Source organism: Neodiprion lecontei, chromosome 2, assembly GCF_021901455.1.
Source record: "Neodiprion lecontei isolate iyNeoLeco1 chromosome 2, iyNeoLeco1.1, whole genome shotgun sequence".
NCBI lineage: Eukaryota > Metazoa > Arthropoda > Insecta > Hymenoptera > Diprionidae > Neodiprion > Neodiprion lecontei.
Window position 1 is genome coordinate 7,456,425 of NC_060261.1, and position 10,850 is coordinate 7,467,274.

The 10,850-nt window shown below is 34.5% G+C and overlaps 2 protein-coding genes across 5 annotated transcripts; one reads left to right on the plus strand and one right to left on the minus strand.

Moving 5' to 3' along the window:
* The first annotated feature begins 459 nt into the window (after positions 1–459).
* Positions 460–5,022, plus strand: LOC107226062 (probable kinetochore protein nuf2). 2 transcript variants are annotated; one of them, XM_046732484.1, is made up of 9 exons: positions 460–788; positions 1,098–1,262; positions 1,371–1,515; positions 1,695–1,903; positions 2,096–2,242; positions 2,395–2,630; positions 3,039–3,227; positions 3,307–3,469; positions 3,567–5,022. In XM_046732484.1, the coding sequence occupies exons 2-9, from the start codon at positions 1,107–1,109 to the stop codon at positions 3,615–3,617; spliced, it is 1,296 nt and encodes a 431-aa protein (XP_046588440.1). In that variant the 5' UTR covers positions 460–788; positions 1,098–1,106; the 3' UTR covers positions 3,618–5,022. The 2 variants fall into 2 exon arrangements, with proteins under 2 accessions (XP_046588440.1, XP_015522230.2); XM_015666744.2 differs by having other exon boundaries at positions 461–788; positions 1,091–1,262.
* Positions 4,294–10,823, minus strand: LOC107226061 (hyccin). Of its 3 annotated transcripts, none has more exons than XM_046732482.1 (9): positions 10,718–10,807; positions 10,082–10,197; positions 9,853–9,987; positions 9,354–9,479; positions 8,921–9,138; positions 8,579–8,725; positions 8,279–8,409; positions 8,046–8,162; positions 4,294–6,344 (listed from the first exon to the last, which is right to left on the minus strand). In XM_046732482.1, the coding sequence occupies exons 1-9, from the start codon at positions 10,719–10,721 to the stop codon at positions 5,815–5,817; spliced, it is 1,524 nt and encodes a 507-aa protein (XP_046588438.1). In that variant the 5' UTR covers positions 10,722–10,807; the 3' UTR covers positions 4,294–5,814. The 3 variants fall into 3 exon arrangements, with proteins under 3 accessions (XP_046588438.1, XP_015522229.1, XP_046588439.1); XM_046732483.1 differs by adding an exon at positions 7,064–7,556 and having other exon boundaries at positions 6,210–6,344; positions 10,082–10,823; XM_015666743.2 differs by having other exon boundaries at positions 10,082–10,810.
* Between the last annotated feature and the right edge of the window lie 27 nt (positions 10,824–10,850).

Consider the following 10,850-nt stretch of genomic DNA (forward strand, 5'->3'; position numbering starts at 1 on the left):
CGCGTAACTTAAGGCTTTAGTAGAAGTTTAAAAATGTCAATTTTCCCACAGCGACTAGGGCACAAAAGTAGGACAGTACAACTTCCGTCCACGAAGTGCGCTTTCAAAAATACTATTTCAATTATTGGTGGTGATGGAGGTAAAATTAACGCTACCTATGATAATCAGGAGACTGTGGTTGTTACCGTTGTTACCAACAATGGTCCTGCATTACTGCTGGTTATGATGAACACTTCGTAAAATGTTTAGTGTCGCAAATCTTCTCTTCTCCTCTGAAGCTCCCTCAAAAATCGATGTACTGATAAAATTTCTATTACCTTTTTTTATTTGTAATTAAATGTCTAACAAATTACCATATGCATAGCCGGCCAACATAGTCTTATTTTATTGGAACCTGTCGTAAGCCTCGTTCCGTGCATCCGTCCTATAAGTATCATTTTGGACGAGTTTTTCAATTCATTTTTTGATTGACAAAATGTCAAACCGCTGTATTTACTGTAGCAATCCTAGAACATTGGCGCCATCTATGCCGAGTTTGACGAATATGGACCCTCGTTATTCCACCAACGGCAACCTTTAGCCAATGTTATAATCTATGGAAAGAGACAACCGGCCGTTAAAACGCAGCGGACGCTTGCATTTAAATCGCTGGAGAAGTGTCAGAAATTGTGCCACTGACTTAAGAGTGAAATATTGAGCACAAGCGACTATAAATCGTTTTAATGACTAGAAATTAGATAACTAACATTCAAGTTCGTGTGGCAACTATCATCAAAAAATTATAAACGGTATGTTTATGCGATATTGACATTGTTACAGTATTATTTATGTTTGTCAAAATTCATCGACATTTCACCTGATTCCACTGATCGACAAAAAAAATAACCAATAACCACCATACCACCGTTTTTTTTTATGTGCCCGCTTAATGTCAAATATATACGTTGTCGTATATTTTACTAGATATTCCAATGTAATCAAACATTTTTAATATTTTTCTGTTGATACTTATGAATGTAAGATACAAAAAATGTATGATTTAATTTATGGCAAAAAACATTGTTGACCAGTTTTATCTTTGTTACTCAAGTTCTTAGGTTTTTGCCATGGATAAAGATGTTGAAAAGGTATATACCATCCTTGTGGAAACAAATTATCCTGTTTCTCTAGAGGAGGTGAAAAATCCAACTTCAGAATGCATGATAAAAGTTGTCCTGACTTTCCTATCAGGATTTTCAATTGACGGGAATACAATTCAAAGAGTAAGTGAAAAAATAGTGTCAGCAAAACCAGGAGCTTCTTTATTTTATATTATATTTTATATTATTCTATATTAACATTCAATATTTCATGTGTTGCAACAATTTCAGGCAACTTTCGGACAGGAACAAAACTTGTCCTATTCAGAGACTTACCACGAGATAATAAGCATAATCAATTTACATCAAGTGATGGTGAAAATATGCAACCAGATTTTTATAAAAGATTTTTTTATCACCGATTTGTCCAGCCCAGGTACACATTTCAATAGATTTATATCTTTAGCTTCTTCAATCCGCTTTAAAAAAAGAATTATTCAAAAGCGATCATGAAGATATTTGTTCTTCATCTCTAGATCAAGGTCTTTTTTCGCTTTAGTATACTCTTTGGTATTTGAATTTTACAAACACTCCAAGCTGAGATTCATGTTACAGGTCAAAAGAGAGCTAGAAGATTGATTGGGACACTAGTGAATTTTGTTCTCTATGCACAGAATAAATCTGAAGAATTAATAGAACCTTTGAATACTATATTGACGAGATTGAATACTTTGAATGAACATGTGGAAAAGAAAGATAAGAATATGCAGTTTCGTAAGGACATAGTACTAGAAAATTCCAAGAAATCAGCTCATAAAGAAAAAGTAATACTATATGTCATGTCTTGGAGAGATTAACTTGACTTTAAACTTGGTTAATTATCCAAACTATTCATTATAATATATTTGACTCTTTCACGAAATTTTTTGAAATTGTTCCTTTAATAAAAATCACAGTCAAAATTAGCTTTACTACATCTTGTGATGTATTTTTAAATATTTACTGCGATTTTATAGTATGTGAAACAAATTCAAGAGATAAAAGCCCGACTTGAGAAAAGAAATAAAGCTCATGCTACTGACGAAGAACGAGCGCAAAATGCCAAGTTGACCAAAGAGAAGGAACAACAAAACCATGAATCAATTAAGCAGCAACTTTTTAAGGTACTATAATTTCTCTGTAATCCAAAAACCATGAAGGAAACCTCTTTTCATCAAAACAATCGAAGTTTGTACATGTAACAACATAATAAGTTATAAAATGTAACTGTCTAATTTCTACTATCGGTTTAGAAGAGTGGTTTATTTTCAAACAGATAAACGAAAACATAGCTGAAATGGAATCTACAATTGTCGAGTCACCAGAAGAATATGAGGCACAACTGGCAAATACTGGGCAGCAATATGCTGAAAAAGAAGAGAAACTTCAAACACTGGTAGAAAAACTGCGCGCAAAGATCGAGCTAAACAGTCAGTTTGAAAAAGTCAAAGATTTCATTCTTCACGAGCATGAAAAGTTTTCTAAAGTGCAGGATGTTCATCATAAATCTGTGTAAGTCATTCAGATGACTATTTGAACAATGAAAGTCATATCTAATATTTCTTTGGTCATATTGAGTAAAGGGAAAAAATGTTTACATGTCTTTTTTTCAAGTGCTTTGTACTTAAAGTAATCATTTCTGCAACAGTACCAAAAAACTTGTGTGCCATACTTTTGTAACTAAACTATCGAATGCATAATGGCGGCGAAGTCTCTGTACGCCTCGTATATTTGCAATATTCGCCTTGCAAACTTAGACTCGGCTTCAAGAGACCTACTTTGTCTCCTTGCTACACAATCTACTTTTATATCTAAGACAATCCTCAATTTTTTAGATAAGATTTTATTTAGCCAGAACTATTCATATTAGTAAGAAGAAATCGTCTTTCATTTCAATGCAATGCATTTGTTGGTATATAGGGACTTGGATAAAGTACAATCTGAGATCTCAAAACAACTAAACGAAATGCAAGATAAGATACAAATATTGCGTGAGGAAGTGGCAAACCCAGTTAATGATGACAGCGATGCAATAATGGTCAACGAAGCACAAGCTCAATGCCAGCAGCATCTCGCACCACAGCGTGAAATGCATAACAAATTACTGAGGTGATAAATATATCAACACTTTCCTTTTGTATTGGTGGATAAGTATACGTTGTTGCAATGTGTCTTTTCCCATTTATAGTCGAAATGAAGAAGTTCAAAATAAGTTCGAAGAAGCTTCAATTCGTTATCAACAATCACGTACAAAAAGAGAATTATTGACTAAAACAATCACGAAACTAGAAGAAGAAATTGCCCATATTCTGAAGGATTATCAAGACATGTATACTAGTGAGATACAGAAGGTATTTCCTCATATTTTTTCAGTCTAGTAGTCAATTGAATTTTCAATGAATACGAAACATCTATGAATCACTTAAATATTCACCAAAATCATTTCAGGAAATCGAGATTGAAAAACTGTGGAAGGAGAGAACTCCGATAATTAACTAATTGCAACTAGAAGCCGTATTTTTTCGAAATCATGAAAGACAAACGCAGCAAAGTTGTTTGATTTTCTTTCTGACACCTCCAGTCCAGTAAATGTTTTGGATCTATAGGAGTAAAAACATTATGCCTGAAACATTGTAATTTCCTATATCAAGCTTATGATAAGGAAGTTCATAATTTGCTCGATTCACTTGCTACAGTTTATTCGAAGAAGCTATAATATAATTCTACAAGAATCTATGATTACAAATAATGATTACAAGAGAAATTTTCAATCATTGTTCTTGTGTACATGGTGCAAGATTTCTATTATATTTTTATTAATTTGAAAATGCTTCAGACTGTGATATACGGCAAAAAATAATTATTTTCAAATGTGTAACAATAATATTTCACATAACGGTAATAAATGCTCAAATTTTTTAGACAACTCTGTGTAAGGAATACGTAATAATTTGTAGCGCTACAAACGTAACCAGTCATTACCCTGGAATAATGGACACCCAGTATTCTACACATCCTCTTACCATTGATGATGTCTCAGACCTAAGTTATAACATAGGTATGCAGAGGAAATGAATAAGGACTTGGTACATATCATACCATAACTTGTTTCTCGGAACAAAAACTTTTTTTCCAATCCTAAGGAGCAAAAGTAATAACTAAATAAGGGAATGTATTGAGAGATTATCGTGTATAATTATTTTATGCAAAACAACACCGCTATAAAATAATAGGTTTCCTAATTTCTAAAATAACTTACGAAAATTATAGAAAATAAATTAATTTGTTTGATCATCCAGATAACAAACATGAATGAATATAAATCAATCAGCAAAACTTAGTTTCCAAAATTGAAACACTTCAAAACAATGTCTATAATATTTTTGTTCTAATATCGCTGCTTCACTTGTTACTTTAGTTTGAGTAAATAATATGAATAAGTAACAATGCCAGCAGTGATAAAATTCAAGATTAAATGATTCAGTCAATGAATGATAATGATTATAATGATGGTAATAACTTGAAAAATTTACATTGAAAAATTTACATTGAAAGATCAGTTTTCTACAATCGTCTTGTACAACGTGTCAATATTAGCATAATCTTATTATTCCCTTAGCTTGGTAAGTAGTAAGCTTAGTAGAGTACGTTATTCCAGTTGTCTGTGAATTCTATATGTAATTATAGATACTAATGTACGGATGAAGTTTGAATACATCGTTACCAAGGATGTACCGAGTGTTCGGTATTAATAGGAAGTTTACTATTATATTATTTCAATACATAATCCACTATAGATTCCAAAAGTACGGAAGCCGCTGAGACCTCACTTGGCTACAGACTACATTTCCACCAATTAACGGCATGGGTCACCCCCTCACCATTCAATCAGCAAGAACCTCACGTTTCCAAGCCAAAATTACAGATGTGAGTTCGTTAACTATCTATTTAACAAAAGCAGATTACTCTATCGAGAAAGTGACCTATTCGGTCAAAGCAGGTGAAACATAAATTTGATGATTTTGAACGTATGTTTCTAAAACTTAATAAAAGTTTTCCGAACCAAAGCAAACTTTCCAATTTACCAATAGATATTAGTAATGCTTTTTTGATTTCAAAAGTTACCAATTAATTTCTAACTTTAATAAATCTATGGAATATTCGGTCGCAATAGGCAAGTTTGAAAATGCTGAAGCATCCCCACTGCCTTTAAATTTAAATTGGCTTAGAGTTGACCCGTGTCTTCGAAGAATAAATTTTTTTTTTTTTTATCTAACAATAACATTTCGTTCCAAGGAATAAGAGCTACGGGTATAATGTATATTTATATAAACTCAACAATGTTTGATTCAGGCTCTTACGCACGTCAATTATAATGAACAGCGACTGCGTGGCCTCGTCGACAAGTAATTGTTATATAACTTAAAAGTCAAGTAGAGAGAGAGCAACTCAACAAATCGTTTATTTATTGCAATTTTACATTCTTACTTATAGTTTTGATTAGTTGCTCTCTCCCTTCTGAATAAACTTTACTGTACTAAGAATATGGGATACCGTGCTACGTTACCCTGTATTACTTTCTGATAGGCCTCGAATTATTTTCAAAGTTCACACAAAACAGGTGTGTTTCGGATTCGCAATTTACTGATCGGTATCCTACATCCTTAATTTATTTTGATTCTGGATTTCTACAAGCTCATACAGAGCTAACTTGAACAGAATTATTCAACGATTCTGACTCACTAAGGTTTCTTAATGTTAAAGGTGTTTCTGAATTGATATCTTCTGTGACATCAGGAACTTTGACCAGCCGTTCGTTTTCAATCAAAGCCATACTGGAGTCTGATGCACTGGGATTGGTATCAGAATTTTTCTTTCTTGTGGAAATTCCATTTACAGAGCCCTCAACTTCTTGGCTGTCGTTGTTAAGCATAGAACGACTACCTTTTATGTTCTCTTTTGATGACATCTGTGATGATCCAATTTTTTTATCCTTATCAATATTTGTGACATAACCATTTTTCGCTAACTTTCCATCTTTATCCTTGGGCTTTTTTCCTAATCCAGGAAAGTTCGGAATTTTCGAGGTAGCCTTAGAATCCTTGGCCTGGCGCATAGAGCCAGCACGATTTGGGTCGCCTGTTTCCTGCTCTTCCGTGATAGAAACTAGGTTGCCCTTACCTTCTCCCCCTGAGTCATCCTTTGCTGTTTGAATTGGAATATCATCTGCACAAAGGAAAAAGAAAAGCATGTAACATTCGAAACATCTTTTTTTTTATTGATGAACAAAACCAGTGCCTGATTTCATCTTAAACATAGATGCAATCATTCAAGGAATTTTCTTTTACTAATCCATTTAAGGCATTAGGCACCATTTATTGATTGCACAACAGTGCCAAAAATTCTCGTAGCACTACAAATGAAAATGAGTAAGGAAGGCAGGAATGTAATTGCTAGCATTTTTAAAAAACAATGTAACAAAGCCAGTGTCTTCCCTATGTTAAAATTTCAATAGCCAATTTCAGTTACAAAGGAAGATTATATCAATAACTTGATCATTCAAGACTTCTTCATTCTAAAATCAGGCTAATGTTCGTCTACTTGCAGATGCCACTCATCTTGCTATTGTTTAGAACTACAATAGAGTGCAAATCTAAATACATCGACATGCAATTTCGTGGGATTGAAAGCAACCCTAAATCTTTGTATTTGCAGTAATGCAATTCGCATGAGTAGTAATCGGGGGTATTTGTATGTGGCGAATCTAAATTAAAGCCAACCCTTTGCCTGTGTGACGATAGCGGAGTGTAGATGGTGGTGCAGGTGTACAATTGCGTAGATAATTTGAATTGTAGGCATTGATTAGCCAGTAATTTTGCAATGTGGATATTTTGTTGAATGTATTTGATGGTGCGACAGCATCATAGATTAAAATTTGTTGATACCATGTATTTGTCGACAAAGCGGCAGTAGAACAGAGGCTAACCGGTCTACTATTGCCAATATACAAATTGACAGGCTCTCCGAGAACTTCATCCAGTCTCTGTTCTTCCAAAACTCTATAAAGACGAGCACCAGCGCTCATTCTACTCTCGCTAGGAGATACACTTCTGTCTTTAGATTCTTTGCGCAATCTTCTATGCACAGAATCCTGAGTACTCAGAGATTCAGCTTTCTTTAATTGTTCATCTTTCTTCTTCTTAGGAGAAGATTTGCTCGGAGAGCTTTGGTTGCTGTTTATACTTTCTCGCCTGGAACTATCCTTGGATGAGGAGGAATTAGCTCTATTTTGACCAATATCCTCCTCATCTGGAGAATTTTGTTGAGAATGTTTCCAAGGCCATGTCCGATGTCTGCTAGTTGGATTAACAGGCTGCTGTTGTTGGACGCTTACAGTTTGGGGCTCAGCCAATCCAAAAAATTCCTCCTCCAGATCGTCTAATGACACATATGTGCAACGAATGCACATCCGCTTGGTTTACTTATTAATTATGTTCCACAAAGCATTCAACAATCAACACAACTACCGTATCCAATTAAACAACTAACTAGACTAGAATCCAATTTTAATGTTCCAAAAATAAAGAAAGAAACCAATATCCCACAACAATAAATAACGTATCGATCGACCTTGTTAACTTGTTTATATGCTTCATGCACAAAGTCCCTTTAGGACAAATTTTTAACACCTATATTCTGAATTGCGGTAGTTCCAGAATATGTACACAGTTTATACAGAAGAAAATGAGTAAATGGATGAACTAACTGATGGAAGAACGAATATACAGAAAATAGTTATATGGTACAATTTGAAGCAGGGGAGAATTTCGCCCTGTCTATGATCAAGGGGTTATACTATAGTACATACCTATGCAATTTATTTGTACAAGAAAATGTATTTACAGTCAATATGAAAAATTTTCTTACCTGGCAACTTCTTTGTACGAAATGATGCATTGGTAATCATTGACTTGGACACAGTAACGGTAGCTGTTGCTGGGGATAGTGCAACACTGATGCCCATAGGCCCATCACCAGGTTGCCCTGAATTTGAGAAAAAAAAAGTGAGACATTTTAGTTACATGTTAGATTCTTCTGGAACATACATAATGCTGTTAATTTTTAATATTATTGCATGCGGATAAATTACTTGATCTTACCCGACGAGCCAGAGCTGCTGGAATTGCGAATTGCATTGGTCACCAACATGACGTCTGGGTATGCCTCAAAACATGCTCTGTTGTGAATGTCCTCAAGTGCTTGGCTTCCCACGTACCAACAGTCGTTGTACCTGAAATGACTCACTAATCAGAATGATAAAACAAGCAGCAAATATAAAGGTGTACACTCCGAACTTGATCAAATGTCAAAACTATATACAGTACATTTACATGGGCTCTATTGCTCTCTAGTTCGTTGCAAATAATGTGCCATTTAGCTGGACTTCATTGCTTACGTACATGGCAAAGTATACAGCATGGAGAAACTCAAGGAGAAACTGAGCTGATACAGGTATGCGAGGCAGAAGCCTCGGAACAAAGCTTGAATCGCTTCCATATGATGATCTTTGATGGTGTCCTGGTTTTGTGAATCCTTGTGTCACAAGTCTGGAATGTAATTATGAAGGTGGTTATTTAAACGAGACTGTAATAGGTATTTTAAATTGAAAAATAGGAATCATACACAATCGGTTGTATCGAGCAAATTTGCAGAAGGATTGAATATATAATAATTGAAATTGCTTGTAAAATATCGGTACACGATTCACTTTACGTAACAGTATAATTTTACTATCAACTGACTTGGTAGCAACTTTTCCCAGCTGTTCAAGAGCTGATTTATCAAGACGACTGAGTTGTTGATTGTAGACAAAAAGCAGAGCGGTCATAACTTTCAATCTATTCTGAGCATTGAGGGCTTCGACTTGTGGCAATGGTCCCCAGCTGACAAGTTTAGTATTGCATTCTTCCAAACGACGCAACGCACTTTCGGTCAGCGAAGCTGGAGCCAAGCTCATTGGCTACAGAAAAAAAATATATATATATATCATCGGAATTCTGCATTTGTTAAACACAAATTGTTAGAAGATGTTCTAATAGATGCGAACGGGATCATTCAAACGTAAAATTGTCAGGATATCCATCAGATACCATAAACCAAAGAAAGCTAAACAGTGATTAAATGAGTTGCAATAAAAGTGAGTGAACAGAATTCCGTTTTGTATTCATATCTGACCTCATGGTAGATTGAAGGCATAGCAAGTGATGGTAGTCTGAAAGAAACAGCTTTGGGCTGTCCAGACTCGTCGACCACTTCCAAGTTGTAAAGACCAATCAACAGCGTCTCTACAGTGCGGCAACTCTGGTAAAAGATACAAGGCCATACGTAATAAGGAGCTAGATGATGTATTATAGGTAATCCGTATACAATTAAAATCTGAACATACTATTTGCTGTGGATGAAAAACGAGATCATCTTTTTTATAAACAGAAAGAATGACACTTGATACTGTGTTACGTAAGGCTAATTGATACTTCCTTTAAAGTTGCAAAACATGCGGTTAGGCATAATCATAATTAGAAGGCACATTGTATATATGAACTAGAAATACACACGTTTCTTCATGTAATTTTGTAACTGCGATCTATAGACAAGCTACGAAAAATCTAAAAGTAATGTTTATATTATTTTTGAAAAGATTATCAATATTTTAGTCCCATTCAATTCACGTTACCTTTTTATCACCATGAGCAACAGAATTTAAATAAATGTATATCAGCGTCGGTAGAAACTGCAGTGTAAATCTTTGCAGTTCAATCTCTCTGGATCGATAAAAGCCATATAGTTGATTGCAGACCGTATCGACGAGCTAAAAAATTTAATAACAAGTATCATATATATAGATTTGCAAAAAACACTGTTCCCTACCATAAACTGAAAATAAGTTTCTCATGATGTTATACCTGGCTGTATTTGCTGCGCTCATCGAGTACAGCGTAGAGAGCTCGCACTATCTCATTGTCTTGCGATAGAGTATTTGCAAATGTGTGTAACTCGGTAGGGGAAAGATCGGCACAATCTGCGAGCCATTCGTTGATCAAACTTTCTGTCATTCTCTTTAATATATTTCTTTATCAGTGATTAGTATTGTTGTGTATTTCTTGGAATTTATTTACTAATAATGCATAAAAGTACAGGATAGTTGTGTGAAAGAATTTTTTTTTCTTCTTTTCTCCCTTTGAGGATAATTTATCTTGGGTGGGTGGATGAAATGATTGGAATTAATTACTGATTTCGAATTAAGTAACTTTTTTAATGTCGACAACTTTTTTTTTTCCTTTTACTTATTCATTTCTATCACTCGAGGTATCACAGAAAATTTACACGCAAAATTTGATAACAAGTGTATAATATTATTTCTGTATACGCATAAGTTAAAATTACTGGCTTTGATGTAAAGAGAATCGCATTTACCACCTCCAGCGGTAAATTTCAGTATGTATATAGAATAATAAAACCAACAGGGATTTTAAAATCTTTATACTTTTTATTTCAATGTCACATATTACTCTAATCGCGTTTGCTACCGTAATAATTACACATTATGTCTCATGACATCCTCAACAGCTCCTCATCGATGAGGCATGAATCGAATCATACGTTCACTACGGTCCACGATGTAGTTGAACCAACCAGAGAGAAACCTTGATATGTATGTATGTTACTTATCAT

What these genes read in the sequence shown, in the direction of transcription:
- LOC107226061 (XM_015666743.2), bottom strand. Translation starts at nt 10,231, where the DNA reads ATGACAGAAAGTTTGATCAACGAATGGCTCGCAGATTGTGCCGATCTT. An exon ending in TTGCTCATGGTGATAAAAAG is followed by an intron (nt 9,480 to 9,852) that starts GTAACGTGAATT and finishes ATCTTTTACCAG; the next exon opens with AGTTGCCGCACTGTAGAGAC. An exon ending in CAGCAGCTCTGGCTCGTCGG is followed by an intron (nt 8,163 to 8,278) that starts GTAAGATCAAGT and finishes TCTCAAATTCAG; the next exon opens with GGCAACCTGGTGATGGGCCT.
- LOC107226062 (XM_046732484.1), top strand. Translation starts at nt 1,107, where the DNA reads ATGGATAAAGATGTTGAAAAGGTATATACCATCCTTGTGGAAACAAAT. An exon ending in TTAAGCAGCAACTTTTTAAG is followed by an intron (nt 2,243 to 2,394) that starts GTACTATAATTT and finishes ATTTTCAAACAG; the next exon opens with ATAAACGAAAACATAGCTGA. An exon ending in ATACTAGTGAGATACAGAAG is followed by an intron (nt 3,470 to 3,566) that starts GTATTTCCTCAT and finishes AAATCATTTCAG; the next exon opens with GAAATCGAGATTGAAAAACT.